The sequence below is a fragment of the Hypomesus nipponensis genome, chromosome 26 (genome assembly GCF_054491055.1).
Source record: "Hypomesus nipponensis isolate SF chromosome 26, ASM5449105v1, whole genome shotgun sequence".
Taxonomy (NCBI): Eukaryota; Metazoa; Chordata; class Actinopteri; order Osmeriformes; family Osmeridae; genus Hypomesus; species Hypomesus nipponensis.
The window spans coordinates 11,316,149-11,333,711 of NC_140386.1; the positions used below are offsets into that span (position 1 = coordinate 11,316,149).

At 50.5% G+C, this 17,563-nt stretch overlaps 1 protein-coding gene across 1 annotated transcript; it reads left to right on the forward strand.

Moving 5' to 3' along the window:
• Positions 1 to 1,765: 1,765 nt before the first annotated feature.
• On the forward strand, positions 1,766 to 14,018 carry hcn2b (hyperpolarization activated cyclic nucleotide-gated potassium channel 2b). Its single transcript, XM_084692606.1, has 8 exons — positions 1,766 to 2,196; positions 3,748 to 4,171; positions 5,406 to 5,567; positions 6,529 to 6,747; positions 8,033 to 8,179; positions 8,851 to 9,091; positions 10,079 to 10,243; positions 12,124 to 14,018. Exons 1-8 carry the CDS (start codon positions 1,814 to 1,816, stop codon positions 13,092 to 13,094), a joined length of 2,712 nt encoding a protein of 903 aa, XP_084548732.1. The 5' UTR covers positions 1,766 to 1,813; the 3' UTR covers positions 13,095 to 14,018.
• Positions 14,019 to 17,563: the final 3,545 nt, after the last annotated feature.

Here is a 17,563-nt window from a genome sequence, read left to right on the forward strand (position 1 = left end):
TACTTTCAATATAAAATGTTTTTCAGGGCTGTCAAGTTTTAGCAAAAGTTTGACGTGAGATTACGATACCAACGTTCGCTGTAAGATCTGTGCGTTGGTCCTAAACCAGCTAGTTAATCAGAGACTGCACGACTGTTAAAAGGAATATTTGTGGAATTTACATTTTCCAGAATTAGATTTTTGGGGGTCCCATGATAATGCGAGTAGGCTACCAACTCATTTGATCATTACCATCAAACTAACTTTCCGCGCTGTAAGGTTTTCCTTCCTCAGTCAACCACTAGATGGCGACGTTGAAGCGCTGTCCTAGAAGGCAATTTGGAAACTGAGTAGACAGGTTTGTTCCTCTGCAAAAAATACTTTCAAAGACATTAAGCTCCTTTATGTATGATTTTGTTATTTAGTATACAAATAACAGAAGTTTTTTTTTTTTTTTTTTATGGTTATAAAATGTAACATTTGCTGAAGAGCTGGTGTTTGCAGACTGTAGCTGGCCAGTGTTTGGACACGATGCTTGTCTTCCCATTTCAACACTAGGAGCATCCGTTTCCGTTACCGCTGTCAGTATATCCTTGGATAGCTTTTTCTCTTCTCCAAAACAATATCCTAAGTAACTCATTCGACTGTAAAATCCAATATATTGTGGCTAAAATATATAAGCTCAGTGTGTGTGCGTGCGCAGTACCTCGTGCACTATCGACCGTCGTCACTACCTTAATGCCATTACTCGAACTGATGTTAACTGAAAACAGTCAGAATCGTTCTCCACGGTTTTCTTGAGAATTATTTGGAGAAACGCTCACGAGGCCGCCTTCAGCCGTGCGTAATACGCCGCGCGTAAAAGGGAATTAGTTGAAATGTCAACATGACTTCTTCTCTTCCCTTCACCACTATACTCAGCCTGTAGGCTGGGGGGGCACTACTTATAATGCGATCATGTATTAATTGTATTAATGTCGTTTTACAAAATAGCCGTGACCTGGATGAACTTGATGATTGCTGTTTTTAAATAATTGATCAAGTATTCTGATGCTTTTTACTGTGTCTCACTCCGCCACTGAGTAGTTTGTCCTTTAAAAGTCTCACACACTAACTCCCCCTGCCATATCTTAAGCCTAATAAATCAAATAAATAATACATCCATTTGCTTTGGATTGTAATTCTTCATCCAATATTTCTGTTGATACCCCCCCCCCCCCCCGCGTGGGCCACCACTGCCGTTTGATCGGTTGAGGTGGACCCCAGTGTTAGCGTGATGAACGACAAGCAGCAGCAGCCAGATTGCATCCATGGCAACGCCGCTGGTGCTGCCTGGTCCTGAAGTGCTTCTGGAGTCCTCTGCCATGCACGAGGATGGAGACGATGAATCAAAATTCCTGCCGGATCGTTTCGCCGAGTCGGTTCGGTCGGCTGCGACGGTAAAGGTGGATGTCTCAAGATGAAGACCTATAGGCCAGGAGGGGGAGCAGCCGCAGGCACGCGCAAGAACTCCAACAACAACGATCTGCGGCTCCTGCACAGCGAGCAGTCCACACCTCTCACTTCCACACGCGCTGCCGCTGCGTTGCTATGCCAAGGAGACGCTGCCGGTCGTGGCAGCTCGAGCTACAAAGGCGGAGTGCGCTCAGTCACACAAGCAGCCGTTACCGACTTCACCACCGGAGTGACAGGTGAAGGAAGCACCGGGATGATTTACAACAAAAACGGAGCCTGCAGAAGAGACCCGAGCCCTTCCACGATCCAGGCTCCAGTCAGCTCGAGCCAGGAGAAGCGGACTGTTGAGACAGCTGTATGTGACTCTACCGTCGCCGACATGGAATGTTCCGTTACCTCCGTGGGGTCGCTGCCCCAGACCCCGGGGCCAAGGGAGAAAAAAGACTCCAGAGTTTTTTCCTCCAACTCTCCCAGCTGTAAACCGCAACCTCCTGTTCCCGGACCGGGACCGACCCAGAGCCAACCGACTCAGTCCGGGAATTTTATCCCGCTTTCCAAGGGTGAGGACGGGCATCCCGTGCTGGACGATTTGGGCCAGAGGGACAACCGGACCTACATGCAGCGGCAGTTCAGCTCCATGCTGCAGCCCGGCGTCAACAAGTTCTCCCTGCGCATGTTCGGGAGCCAGAAAGCGGTGGAAAAAGAACAAGAGCGCATGAAATCGGCGGGAAACTGGATTATTCACCCATACAGCGACTTCAGGTACAGCTCGAGCAGTGTAGTGTACATTTTGGCACGCGTAAACAACAATATAGGCTAGAAATCCACCAATATTAGATGGCAGAAGTTATTGAAAAATTCAATATCTCCTTATTTTGTCATAACATTGACCATTTAATTTAGAGATATGTTCTGTAAGACTTTAAAACTGAGTTATAAACCTAAAACCAGGTCAAAGATCCTCACGCAATTGTTTCATTATGATTTGAGTGTTTAGCTATAGTAAAATGATTGACCCGAGCTATCTTCGCCACTGTAGAGCTAGCGTTAAACACAAACTCCTGGAGAGATTAAACGCTTTATTTGGGGTCGTGATGATCACAATCTTCACAACCTCTCAATTACAACTATAGTTACCTGTATGTTTTAGTTTTCACTTTTTATTGTTTTCTGCTGCAGTTGGGAGGTGATAGCTAAATACTCTACGCCACATAACTTGTTGTGTGTTATGAAACCGCGCGTGACGTCCTTGAGGGTTTTTATGCGTGCCTGATCACTTCCCAATTGATAAATGAGCGTTCCACCTGTAGAGAAAGACTGAAATCTTTCGAAATGTTTCAGCACCACGGACAGCTCAGGACATCAGATCTGCACTATTTATTTTTTATTTTTAAGAGCATCTAGTTTCCTCCAAAGACAAACAATCAATCTATTCACAAACTTTCCAAATCTGTGTAGCTCTCGCTTGGCGGATAAAATGTAACCAGACACCGTGGTCAGGCTTGGTGATCAAGTCCGTCTGGTCTCCACGCCTGTCATTAAATCGCGTTTCTAAGATGTAGGCCTATGTGACTATAGAATCCCGACCCAGCCCGGTCCGTTCTCACCCCTTGCTTGAGTTGACACCGAGTCATCTATTGATTCACTGATATTACACTGTCTGCTGAATTTAATACGGGAACACCAGGAAGTTTTAGTTAAATTTATTTTGACCACCGGCCTGCCACTCTAGTATATTTATGCATCTGTAATATCAGCTTGAATAGTATTCCATAAATTGATAAACTAACGCGCACATGTTCGCGCATTAAATTCCACTGTACACTTTGAAGGCATTGTTGTCCGTAGCGGTCAGAGGGGATCGTGCTATTTTGGTTTCTGCGTTGTCCTTCGTCCGCGTGTGCAGGATTTAGAATCAATTCATCAGCCACTCACGTTACTCCCTGCCCTCCAGTCCTTCTCGTGACCTTGCCATAAGTGAGTGGATATAGTTGATATACCTGGAGTGATATTGTAATCTGCGTGCGGGCGTAACTCCGGTGAGGGGAAATGTTTCGAGATGGCGCTGTGAGAGACAGGGCATAGTTCCAGATGAGTCACGTGATATAAACGTCAACAGCAGGATCCTGATTTATACTGAAGGATATGATTCCATGTATTCCCCCTTCTCTGTTTGTGTTGGTCTGCCTGTCTCCCTGACCTGTCTCCCTGACCTGTCTCCCTGACCTGTCTCCCTGACCTGTCTCCCTGACCTGTCTCCCTGACCTGTCTCCCTGACCTGTCTCCCTGACCTGTCTCCCTGACCTGTTTAAGGTTCTACTGGGACTTCACCATGCTGATGTTCATGGTGGGTAACCTGATCATCATCCCCGTGGGCATCACCTTCTTCAAGGATGAGACCACCACGCCCTGGATCATCTTCAACGTGGTCTCCGACACCTTCTTCCTCATGGACCTGCTGCTCAACTTCCGCACGGGCATTGTGTTCGAGGACAACACAGAGATCATCCTGGACCCCGGCAGGATAAAGCGGCGCTACCTGAGGAGCTGGTTCCTGGTGGACTTTGTGTCGTCCATCCCTGTAGACTATATCTTCCTGATGGTGGAGAAGGGGCTGGACTCGGAGGTGTACAAGACAGCCCGGGCGCTCCGGATCGTCCGCTTCACCAAGATCCTCAGCCTGCTGCGCCTGCTGCGTCTCTCCAGGCTCATACGCTACATCCACCAATGGGAGGAGGTAGGCCGGATCATGTGACTCACATTAAGCACATGCCAGGCTAGTCTAGGGTATGCTAAGGTATGTTTGATGTTTTCTTTGCTAGACCAGAGTGGGACTGGGCAGGCAGGCAGGCAGGCAGGCAGGCAGGCAGGCAGGCAGGCAGGCAGGCAGGCAGGCAGGCAGGCAGGCAGGCAGGCAGGCAGGCAGGCAGGCAGGCAGGCAGGCAGGCAGGCAGGCAGGCAGGCAGGCAGGCAGGCAGGCAGGCAGGCAGGCAGGCAGGCAGGCAGGCAGGCAGGCAGGCAGGCAGGCAGGCAGGCAGGCAGGCAGGCAGGCAGGCAGGCAGGCAGGCAGGCAGGCAGGCAGGCAGGCAGGCAGGCAGGCAGGCAGGCAGGCAGGCAGGCAGGCAGGCAGGCAGGCAGGCAGGCAGGCAGGCAGGCAGGCAGGCAGGCAGGCAGGCAGGCAGGCAGGCAGGCAGGCAGGCAGGCAGGCAGGCAGGCAGGCAGGCAGGCAGGCAGGCAGGCAGGCAGGCAGGCAGGCAGGCAGGCAGGCAGGCAGGCAGGCAGGCAGGCAGGCAGGCAGGCAGGCAGGCAGGCAGGCAGGCAGGCAGGCAGGCAGGCAGGCAGGCAGGCAGGCAGGCAGGCAGGCAGGCAGGCAGGCAGGCAGGCAGGCAGGCAGGCAGGCAGGCAGGCAGGCAGGCAGGCAGGCAGGCAGGCAGGCAGGCAGGCAGGCAGGCAGGCAGGCAGGCAGGCAGGCAGGCAGGCAGGCAGGCAGGCAGGCAGGCAGGCAGGCAGGCAGGCAGGCAGGCAGGCAGGCAGGCAGGCAGGCAGGCAGGCAGGCAGGCAGGCAGGCAGGCAGGCAGGCAGGCAGGCAGGCAGGCAGGCAGGCAGGCAGGCAGGCAGGCAGGCAGGCAGGCAGATTTCCAGAGTGTCTGTCCAGGTCCTGAAGAGTTCACTTGTTCCCCAGCTGACAGTGATGTATGCCGGCCAGACCAGACCACATCCATCATCATTAGACCACATCCATCACCATAACACCACATCCATCACTGCGGGAGTCTGACCAGATCTTCCTACTGCAGCTTACCCTCCCCTCCTCTAACTCAAACACACACTCCATCTCAAACACACACTCACTCTCAAACACACACTCACTTTACGCATTCACTCAGTGTACACACTACCTCTACACACAAACACAGACTAAGACACACATGAACCCTACACACACTAACTCTAAACGTCCTCTCCACCAGATCTTCCACATGACCTACGACCTGGCCAGTGCAGTGATGCGGATCTTCAACCTGATTGGTATGATGCTGCTGCTGTGTCACTGGGATGGGTGTCTTCAGTTCCTGGTTCCCATGCTGCAGGACTTCCCCCCAAACTGCTGGGTGTCCCTTAACAAGATGGTGGTACGACACACACACACACCAGCAACCTTCTGATTACTAGCCCGATTCCCTAACCACTCAGCCACCCGACTCAAACACACACACACCTTCCCCTTTAACCTCGAGACAGACAAACAGGCAAACAGGCAAACAGGCAGACAAGGCAGGCAGCTAGACAGGCAGCTAGACAGTTGGACAGGCAGAGAGAGAGACAGGATGTGACTATCTGCCATCAAGGTCACAAATGAGAGACACAGCGTTAAATGATCTCCGTGATACACACACACACCTGACGCTCTGCTCTGATGCCCAGGAGCGTGTGTGTGTGTGTTGTATAGTACTCTGCAGGAAACTGATCAGATCTCATATCTATTATATAACCCTGCTGCTTCTACCGTAGCACAGCCTGCATTCTGACACAGGAGACAGCCCTGTCTGTGTGTCTGTGTGTGTGTCTGTGTCTGTGTCTGTGTGTCTGGCTGGCTGCCTGGCTGGCTGCCTGACTGCCTGACTGCCTGGCTGCCTGGCTGCCTGTCTGACTGCCTGACTGTCTGTCTGTCTGTCTGTCTGTCTGACTGCCTGTGTATGTGTGTATCACTTCGGTGTTTTTACAAATTATGAGTGTCTGACATGGATAGAAACCCCTTACACCGTTCACACACACACACACACACACACACACACACACATACACACACACACTCACTAGGATCTTGACCCCTTAATTGGTGGCTCGTAGGGAGAGGGAGTTGACAGCAGGACTGTGTTCCTGGTGTGTTTCTCCAGGACCCCAGCAGTGCTATGCAGGGTCACTAAGGGGTCATATCTGACATCTCTGTCAAGCAGCACCCTGTGACTGTGGGTGTTTATTTTGGTCCCAGAGCTGCTGTGTTGGACTGCTGTGTATCTCTGCTCTGAGGCTGGGAGGTGAGGCTGGGGCTGTCTAAATCTCTCCCTCTTACATTCTCTCCCCCCTCTCCAGAATGACTCCTGGAGTGAGCTCTACTCCTTCGCTCTCTTCAAGGCCATGAGTCACATGCTGTGTATTGGTTACGGTCGCCAGGCCCCTGAGAGCGCTTCAGACATCTGGCTGACCATGCTCAGTATGATCGTGGGCGCCACCTGCTACGCCATGTTCATAGGACACGCCACCGCCCTCATCCAATCACTGGACTCCTCACAACGACAGTACCAGGAGAAGGTAGGCCCAAGACACTGAGGGGGAGGGAGCTGCTTTCTGATTGGTTGTGCTGTTCTCTGATTGGTCAGCCAGTCCCTGGGAGGGCTCATGGTGACACATGTTGAAAGAGGGGGGAGGGAGAGAGAGATTGGGAGGGAGAGGAGGGGTGGAGAGGGGCAGAGGAAGGGAGACAGAGGAGGGGGAGGAAGGAAAGAGAGTGAAAGAGAGAGTTGTAGGTGGTCAGTAGTGTGTCACCCCTGCCAACACAGCAACATAGTCTGTCGCCCTGGAAACTAAGATACACAGTAGTCAGTCATCACTGTTATGTAACCTTGGCAACACTGTTATCACAGTGGAAGACAAACTCCTGGCACAGACAAACCAAGCGTGTTTGTGTGACAAAGTGTGTGTGTCAGTGATTGAGTGTATGTTTTTAACAGTGTGTGTGTATAGCTGTGTTCGTCAAAGTATTTGTATGGTATGTGTGTGTGAAAGAGAGAGAGACAGTCTGGTATGTTATGAAAGCAGTTGGTTCCAGACACCATTTCTCATTCTAATTAATAGAAGTGAATTAAATTCTGATCAAAATAGGCTTATGAGCAAAACAGAGGGATCTAATAGGATGTTGTTTTGAGGGAATTCTATGATGAAGTTAATTAGGTAGAATGATCTTTCTTCCAATCCCCTCTTTGTATGTGAACAGTACATGTCTCTCTCTCCAATATAAACAGGTAGATCAGTACATGTCTCTCTCTCCAGTATAAACAGGTAGATCAGTACATGTCTCTCTCTCCAATATAAACAGGTAAAACAGTACATGTCTCTCTCTCCAGTATAAACAGGTAGATCAGTACATGTCTCTCTCCAGTATAAACAGGTAGATCAGTACCTGTCTCTCTCTCCAGTATAAACAGGTAGATCAGTACATGTCTCTCTCTCCAGTATAAACAGGTAGATCAGTACCTGTCTCTCTCTCCAGTATAAACAGGTAGATCAGTACCTGTCTCTCTCTCCAGTATAAACAGGTAGATCAGTACCTGTCTCTCTCTCCAGTATAAACAGGTAGATCAGTAATTGTCTCTCTCTCCAGTATAAACAGGTAGATCAGTACATGTCTCTCTCTCCAGTATAAACAGGTAGAACAGTACATGTCTCTCTCCAGTATAAACAGGTAGATCAGTTCATGTCTCTCTCCAGTATAAACAGGTAGATCAGTACATGTCTCTCTCCAGTATAAACAGGTAGATCAGTACATGTCTCTCTCTCCAGTATAAACAGGTAGATCAGTACATGTCTCTCTCTCCAGTATAAACAGGTAGAACAGTACATGTCTTTCCACAAGCTGCCGGCAGACTTCCGCCAGAGGATCCATGACTACTATGAGCATCGTTACCAGGGAAAGATGTTTGATGAGGAGAGCATCCTGGAGGAGCTGAACGAGCCACTACGTCAGGTAGCACCAAACAAACACACCTCCCCTAGCTGAAACCACCCCTGCAAGCTGCCCACAAAGCCACCCTAACCCTACTGTCTCCTCTAGGGAACGTAACCAAATACACCCTAAAATCAGTCAAACTAAACTGTGGTTGTAATTCCAGCAACACTTTACAAAAAGGTTACACTCATCATGTTCATCATATTTCCTATAATCTTACATTTACGTTTATGCATTTAGCAGACGCTGTTATCCAAAGCGACTTCCAAAATAGAGCTTTACAAAAGTGCATAGGTCACAGATCATAACAATGAGATAGCCCCAAACACTGTGGGTAATCAAAACATGAAGCACACATTGTGAACAACCAAAATAAGTGCCAAAGGGAAGAACCATAAGAGCATGTAGTTAAGCAAGATACAATTAAACAACATGAACCTCGAAAAAGTGCAAGGGTGTACTTGCGGGAAAAAAGCAAGCAACAAAAATATATTACACAGCAAGTACAATAGTTTTAAGTCAGTTTCAACTAACCAGCAAGAGCAACAAGGCTCTCAATAAGAGTCATTGTGATCCTGAAGGAAACATCAGGTCCAGCCAAACATTCCTAACTGCCGTTGTACTCCCGGAACAAGTGCGTCTTGAGCCTTTTTTTTTTTTTTTTTCTCACATCTTCCTCTCCCTTCCAGGAAATTGTCAACTTCAACTGTCGTAAGCTGGTGGCGTCCATGCCTCTGTTCGCCAATGCTGATCCCAACTTTGTGACGGCCATGTTGACCCAGCTGCGCTTCGAGGTGTTCCAGCCAGGGGACTACATCGTGCGGGAGGGCACAGTGGGCAGGAAGATGTACTTCATCCAGCACGGCGTGGTCAGTGTCATCACCAAGGCAACTACGGGGATGAAGCTGATGGACGGGTCATACTTTGGAGGTGAGGGGGTGTCCTATTTTCCTCTCCTCCTCTCTCCTGTCTGTCCCCTCCCTCTCCTCTCAGCATACATCTGTTAGGGTTAACCCTGTGAGGGGCTCCTGGAGTCTGGAGGGTTAGGGTTAACCCTGTGAGGGGCTCCTGGAGTCTGGAGGGTGTCTGTCACAACAGAGGCCAGAGGTCTGTGTGTGTCTGTGTGCGTGTGTCTGTGTGTGTGTCTGTGTGTGTGTGTGTGTGTCAGCCTGTAACAATGATGACAAAGAGATGGATGGGGTCTGTAGAAGGAGTGATGGAAGGAAAGGAAAGAAAGAAGGAAGGGAGGGAAGGATAGGAAAAAGCAAATGAATCCTCAGAGAATCAAGATCAGAGTAGAGTAGTAGAGGCTGGGGTTAGAGGACAGGAGAGGCTGGGGTTAGAGGACAGGAGAGGCTGGGGGTTAGAGGAGAGGAGAGAGGGAGAGAGGGAGAGAGGGAGAGAGGGAGAGAGGGAGAGAGGGAGAGAGGGGGATAGGGGAAGAGGGGAAGAGGGGAAGAGGGGGAGGGCCTCATGTATATGTTTGAGTTTTGATTTGTGATTAGAGTAAAAAAGGAAAATCTTCTCCAGACGGAGCAAAAGAGCATATGGTTGTCAAGGCAACAGCAGTAATTTTTACCGATGGAAGTGATGGTCAGAAGAGGAGAGAGTAGAGAAGTCACACCTGAATAGAGGGAAGCGGCTTGTCTCATAACTAAGCTGTCAAACTGTCACTCTCCAGCTCTAGAACTCTCAAGCAGGATATGATGTCATTACCCCAGGCAGCTGCAGGCTGGCACAATAACAAGCAGCAGACTAACCGGTGACCTGTGTCACCATGGCAATGTCTTAATGATGCTGTCTCTAGCTTTATCTCTGTCTGGAGGATAACTACTGCCTGCCTGCCTGCCTGCCTGTCTGCCTGTCTGCCTGTGCCTGCCTGCCTGTCTGCCTGTCTGCCTGTTTGTCTGCCTCCAGAGATCTGTCTGCTGACGCGGGGCCGTAGGACAGCCAGTGTGAAGGCAGACACCTACTGCCGTCTGTACTCGCTGTCTGTGGACAACTTCAACGAGGTTCTGGAGGAGTACCCCATGATGAGGCGAGCTTTCGAGACGGTCGCCATCGACAGACTGGACCGCATCGGTAAGCTCTGGCTCTCTCCCCTCTCCCCCCCATCCTCCTCCTCTCCTCCTCCTGCTCCCCCCTCTCCTCTCCTCTCCTCCTCACCTCCCCTCCTCAACAACAGTCAGCTATTTAAACACCATAAGTGTTAACCAGCTTCTTGGCGCTGATGTCAGTCTTGGTCTTGTGATGCATCACATGTTTACAGAAGCCTCCATCCAGCTGTTGCCATAGCAGCTAGATTCCAACCCGAGTTACCTGTCTGCTAGCCTAGCCACCATGCTAATAGCCTAGCCCCCTATCTGCTAGTCTAGCCACCATGCTAATAGCCTTGCCATTAGTAAGAGGACCACAGCTAACACTTGACTGATAATGCAGCTAATTTACTATTTACATTACATTTAGAAGATGCTCTTATCCAGAGCGACTTACAGTAAATACAGGGACATTCTCCCCGAGGCAAGTAAGGTGAAGTGCCTTGCTCAAGGACACAATGTCATTTTGCACAGCTGGAAATCGAACCGGCAACCTTCTGATTAATAGCCCAACTCCCTAACCACTCAGCCATTTGACCCCCAATGACCCCTAATGACAGCAGAGTGTGTTCAGCTCTGGAAGGGTTACAGGCATCTAGATCAAAGTCAACAAACCGAATAATATTAAAACAGAATCACATTCACAATACTCCTCTCTCTCATCTTGGTCACCTTGAAGTTCTTCCAAGAGCTTCCTCTGAAATGTACATATACATATTTCTCATGTTTGGACACAACCCTGTCTCATCACAAGAACACAACCTGTCCCCCCAACCCCATCGCCCCCCCCCGGCCCCCCAACCCCATGGGCCCCCCGGCCCCCCAACCCCATGGGCCCCCTGGACACTACTGGATATGTGGATACTTGCAATTGGTTGGAGTTGGTAGAGCCCATGAGGGGGTGGGGCCCTGGGGGGGGTGGGGCGCTAGAGGGGGTGGGGCCCAGGAGGGGTGGGGCCCAGGAGGGCTGGGGCCCAGGAGGGGGTGGGGCCCTGGAGGGGGTGGGGCCCTGGAGGGGGTGGGGCCCAGGAGGGGGTGGGGCCCAGGAGGGGGTGGGGCCCAGGAGGGGGTGGGGCCCTGGAGGGGGGATGTCTTCCTGGTTGCTTTCCTTGATCAACAAAGACAAATTCAGTTCCGACATCAGCTTCAAATGTCTAGTACCACTCCAACACTCACACACACACACACTCACTCACACACTGTCGCACACACACACACACACTTTGAGGCCTCAGACACCCTGTCTCTGTCATATCTCATATCTTCAGAGGTGACTCGACAAAAACAAGGCTCCCAACCCTCCCCCCCCCCCTCCCCCCCCCCCCCCCCTCTCCCAACCCCCCCCCCCCCTCCCAACCCCCCCCCCCTCTCCCAACCCCCCCCCCCCCTCCCAACCCCCCCCCCCCCTCTCCCAACCCCCCCCCCCTCCCAACCCCCCCCCCCCCCTCTCCCAACCCCCTCCCCCCCCCCCCTCCCAACCCCCCCCCCCTCTCCCAACCCCCCCCCCCCCTCTCCCAACCCCCCCCCCCCTCTCCCAACCCCCCCTCCCCCCCCCTCTCCCAACCCCCCCTCCCCCCCCTCTCCCAACCCCCTCCCTGATGGGACAGTGTTAGACAGACATGTCAAGGGAGGAGGGGAAAAGAGGAGAGGTGGGGAGGAAGGGAGAAGAGGGGGTCATTTTTTTGGCTGAATTTCTGCTGAATACTGAGTTGCTTATTTCTCTAAATAAATATTGATTGATGATTATGCAGAGAACAGAGTGTACTCAGGTAACCATACTCTCCTCTACTCCCTCTCCCCTCTCTCTCTCTCTCTCTCTCTCTCTTGCTCTCTCTCGCTCTTTCTCCCTCCCCCCTCTCTCCCCAGGTAAGAAGAACTCCCTCCTCCTCCACAAGGTCCAGCATGACCTCCACTCTGGCGTCTTCAACACCCGAGAGAACGAGATGATCCAGGAGATCGTGAAGTACGACCGTGAGATGGTGCAACAGGTTGATCCCCCCCGACCTCGCTCCATGTCCATGACCCTGCCTCCCCCCTCGCACGCTAGCCCCTTCACCTCCCCGCCCGGCTCCCAGATCCACAGCTCCGTGGTGGGCACCCTCCAGCAGGCTGTGGCCATGAGCTTCTGCCCCCCCATGGCAGGCCTCCTGGGGGGGCCTGGGGTGTTGGCCCTCCAGTCCCCCAGGGTGGTGAGGCGTTTCCAGGTGATGCAGAGTCTGTCCTCCCTAGCCCACGGCCCCCAACAGGCCCACCCACTCCATGCCCTCTCTGGCCCCCCTGGCCCTAGCCCCCTAGTCACCCCGGCGTGGACCCTCCAGCATGAGCCCCCCTTTGGCTCCCAGCTGTCTCTGAGCCACATCTGCAGCCCCTCCCAGCGGAGTCAGGATGGGCGGGCTCTCTCTGCCTCCCAGCCCTCCCTCCCTCACAACACGTTCCCCCCTGCGGCCCCCAGCCCCCCCGGGTCCAAACAAGCTTCCTGCTCCTCCATCGGCCCCCCTCACATCCCCCCTGAGCCCACTCGACCGCATACTTCCACACACAGAAGAGGCCTCCCTGCTACCATCTCAGCCCAGCCCAGGGTCCCTCTGACCCACCAGGGGTCTCTGGGGGCGGGGTCCCTGGCTCCCCTGCCTAGCTTTCTATCAGGTCTGGGGGCCGGGGTGAGGGCAGGGGCAGGTGTGGAGGCCGGGGTGAGGGCAGGGGCAGGTGTGGAGGCCGGGGCAGTAATGGATCCCATAAGACTCGAACAATCAGGACAGCCCCAGAAGGACACTGCTGGAAGCCTGGCAGAGACAGGCCCCGCCCCCAGGCGGTCCAGGCTCTCCTCCAACCTGTGACTGCTGACCAATCTGCTGAGGAGAGGGGTGTGGTCAAGGGTCCTCACTTCCTGGACTTGTACAGACTGGACATCAGTGGTTGGAGGTTTTAGCCCCGCCTCCAGACTGAGTAGGAAACAGCCCCGCCCCTCCTCCTTTTATCAGCTTTTTGTTTATTTGTTAATCAACAGACTAACCCTTCAACAGACTGAGCTTAAACATGTTGTTATTTAAACTAGTGAAACTAGTTTTATTAAAGACAACAATGTAGAAAACAAAATTAAACTGTAAAATATTCTTCGATTATCTAAAATTGTGACCAAGCTAGGTGGTTGCTTCTGATATCACTCTGTAGATCTAGTGGTCTAGAGATCTATCACTCTGCAGATCTAGTGGTCTAGAGATATATCACTCTGCAGATCTAGTGGTCTAGAGATCTATCACTCTGTAGATCTATATTGGTCTAGAGATCTATCACTCTGCAGATCTAGTGGTCTAGAGATCTATCACTCTGTAGATCTATATTAGTCTAGAGATCTATCACTCTGTATATCTATATTGGTCTAGAGATCTATCACTCTGTAGATCTATATTGGTCTAGAGATCTATCACTCTGTAGATCTATAGTGGTCTAGAAATCTTGCACTCTGGGATCTAGTGGTCTGGAGATCTACTACTCTTGGAGTTAAAGTGATAATTTGATCAATATTTGGGGTCTTGTGATCTGATGATCTCTTGAATATGTAACGCACTCGCTCAAGCCCTCAAGCAACATAGTGTTTATTTTGTGAATAGCTAATTATTCACTACAAACTGTATTTCGGAAATATAGCTATTATGGAGACAAACCCCTCTAGACCATGTCTATACGAGATAACTGTTTTGTGTTTGTGAATAGCTAACTCATTGTTTCATGTAAAACATTATATCTAACATTATATATTACTGCCAAGACTGAAGTTATATAATTCTTACATACATTTTGTCAAGGTATTCTTTGGTAAAACTGGAAAAAGAGGTGGATTCAACATTTCCCCAGTCGAAGGTCAAACTGATCTTCCTGATCTCATCCATAGATAATTCCTGCTTAATCCATCTAACCCTAACCCATTGGTATCTTCCCAGATCCAGCTCATTATTTTAGGCAATTTGAAAATTCAAAACCATCTAAAACCATGAGATGCAAATGTGTCTGAAATGAATCAACCTTCTTGGCTGTTCTCTGGCAGATATATTGATATTGTTTATTTGGGTTAGGGTGCCCGTCTCCAGTCCTGTCAGACTGAAATCTAACCTGAACAGCTTCAGGACAAGGTCACTGTAGGAAGAGGGAGAAGGAAAGGTAGATGATGGAGGAGGAGGGAGCAGGCCTGGAGAAACAAGACTCGCTGAGGACAATGCCTCCCTTCCCCTCCCAGATGAAGCCTGTGTATGTATCTATAATTGAGTCACTCACAGTCTGCTGACACCTCTGTCCATGCTTTTGTCTCTCACTTTTCTTCGGCACACAGACCATACACACACTCACACACACACGCTCACACAGACCATACACACACTCACACACACGCTCACACACACCATACACACACTCACACACACACGCACGCTCACACAGACCATACACACACTCACACTCGCACACACTCACAGACTCAGTGTCTAAAGATAACTCCGTACATTTACTCGACCCAGACACACACTGTGGCATATGTGTCGCTCCTGCCCTGCAAGTTCCTCGGTCTACAGAGCTGCAGGATTCATGTGTGTGTGACGGGTTATGGGCATATCTTTAGACTGTGCATGTGTGTGTGGCATGTGGGTAAGAAAGTATGGATAGATTAATCTATAGACACTGTTTGTGTGCAGTGTATGTGCACGTATATAAACATGCTTTTCTTCAGAATCACCTTCCTTGGGTTCTCTTCATTCAGTCTTGCATCGGGTTAGGAACCCCTGTTCTGTCTGGATGTGATCTCATCTATAAGGGCTGTGCTGTCTGTCTGACACCTGTCTGTCTGACACCTGTCTGTCTGACACCTGTCTGTCTGACACCTGTCTGTCTGGCACCTGTCTGTCTGACACCTGTCTGTCTGGCACCCGTCTGTCTGGCACCCGTCTGTCTGGCACCCGTCTGTCTGACACCCGTCTGTCTGGCACCCGTCTGTCTGGCACCCGTCTGTCTGACACCCGTCTGTCTGACACCCGTCTGTCTGACACCCGTCTGTCTGACACCCGTCTGTCTGACACCCGTCTGTCTGACACCCGTCTGTCTGACACCTGTCATTCACACCTGACAGACAAGGAAACACGTTCACTTCATAATAAAGGTTCAGTATGGCTGGATGAAAGATCAGGGAGTGAGTGTTAAGATTAAATGACATTAGATTAGCAGATCTTGTGAAAAAATGTATTAGACCAACAGGGAAAGCCCTGTTAAATTAATATATTTAACTATACTCTAGTATGGTTACACATTTTATAGGTACATATACTAATAAATACTAATTTGTATCTATTGATACTAATCTATCTTGTTGTATTTGACTCTAGTTATGGTTCTGTTCTAGAACCGGTAGTTGTGTTTCTGTTCTAGATTGGAAGCAGTAGTGTGGTAGAGGTGTCTGTTTACGATGACTCAGAGAGAAGCGATCCTCTCCTGTCCTACACAATATTCATACTGCAGAGGGTTTTATCCAACATGATGTACAGGGGGCATTTAAACATGCAACCTATTGATCAGCAGTCAAATGCTCTAACCATTAAGCTACACCTATCCTCACAATCAACCATGACCACACAGACCTGACATTCATAAGGATAAGGTGCGTACATTCCATATAGGATATATACAGGACCAGTCAAAAGTTTGGACACATTTTTAACTGGTACTGTATATATATATCCATTATCATGAATCATATATGAAGGATGAAATGCGCACGTCCATTACCATGAGTTTCTGCGTATTTTGCCGAAGTTGCATGGACAACAACGTGCGACTAGCTTTGACCAACTGAAGGCCTGGATGACAAGATTAGCCAAATTTGGCCTCTAAATGGATACATGCCTATATGATTATCAAATGTAGGATTAAACTGGATTACAGAGATGTTTTTATTCTGAATTGTGTCATAACGTGGTTTTTCAATAGTTTGCACATGTAGTTAGTGTTGAGGAGCGACAAGCTAGTTCAGGGTTAGGCTAACCTTGACCCTAACCCCAAGCTAGTTCAGGGTTAGGCTAACCTTGACCCTAACCCCAAGATAGTTCAAGGTTAGGCTAACCTTGACCCTAACCCCAAGCTAGTTCAGGGTTAGGCTAACCTTGACCCTAACCCCAAGCTAGTTCAGGGTTAGGCTAACCTTGACCCTAACCCCAAGCTAGTTCAGGGTTAGGCTAACCTTGACCCTACCCCAAGCTAGTTCAGGGTTAGGCTAACCTTGACCCTAACCCCAAGCTAGTTCAGGGTTAGGCTAACCTTGACCCTAACCCCAAGCTAGTTCAGGGTTAGGCTAACCTTGACCCTAACCCCAAGCTAGTTCAGGGTTAGGCTAACCTTGACCCTAACCCCAAGCTAGTTCAGGGTTGTTGCCATAGGTGACCCGTTAGCTGCTCCTGAAATCCAGACTTCCGTGTTGTGAGGTCCTCAACCTGCCCCTGGTGCCCCTGAGGTCCTCAACCTGCCCCTGGTGCCCCTGAGGTCCTCAACCTGCCCCTGGTGCCCCTGAGGTCCTCAACCTGCCCCTGGTGCCCCTGAGGTCCTCAACCTGCCCCTGGTGCCCCTGAGGTCCTCAACCTGCCCCTGGTGCCCCTGAGGTCCTCAACCTGCCCCTGGTGCCCTTTAGGTCCTCAACCTGCCCCTGGTGCCCTTTAGGTCCTCAACCTGCCCCTGGTGCCCCTGAGGTCCTCAACCTGCCCCTGGTGCCCTTTAGGTCCTCAACCTGCCCCTGGTGCCCCTGAGGTCCTCAACCTGCCCCTGGTGCCCCTGAGGTCCTCAACCTGCCCCTGGTGCCCCTGAGGTCCTCAACCTGCCCCTCCTGCCCCTGGTGCCTTAACACTCCTAGCTCACTTATCTTACAACGTGAAGCTCCCCTGATGCAAAACCATGTTGGTATTTATATCTACCTACAATACATGTAATGAGTGAAGCAGATTAATAAATAGTATTTGAAAAGAGAAATATTTTCTTTCTTCCTTGTCTGATTCACTCTAAACATGTTGGTGGTTCTGCTGAACGACTGATTTCAGGCAAGATGGTTTTGATGTTTATACAGAAAGAAACTGACATTCACAACACTGGGTCTTGCTTTCACACATGGTTAAACTTCATTTCTCTTTCTCGCCAGCCTCCTGTTTACTACTGCTGTGCAGAATCCTCTACCCATAAGATGAGCCAGTGTCTACCCTCACCCACCCTCACCCACCCTCTCACCCCTCTACCTGACCATAGCAACCAGTTATGACACTTTACAAATGATCTCAGACGC

Bases quoted from the DNA above. Each gene is read 5' to 3' on its own strand.
- hcn2b (XM_084692606.1), top strand. From the start codon at position 1,814: ATGGAATGTTCCGTTACCTCCGTGGGGTCGCTGCCCCAGACCCCGGGG. The intron at 2,197-3,747 runs GTACAGCTCGAG...GACCTGTTTAAG, and splicing joins CACCCATACAGCGACTTCAG to GTTCTACTGGGACTTCACCA. The intron at 8,180-8,850 runs GTAGCACCAAAC...TCTCCCTTCCAG, and splicing joins TGAACGAGCCACTACGTCAG to GAAATTGTCAACTTCAACTG.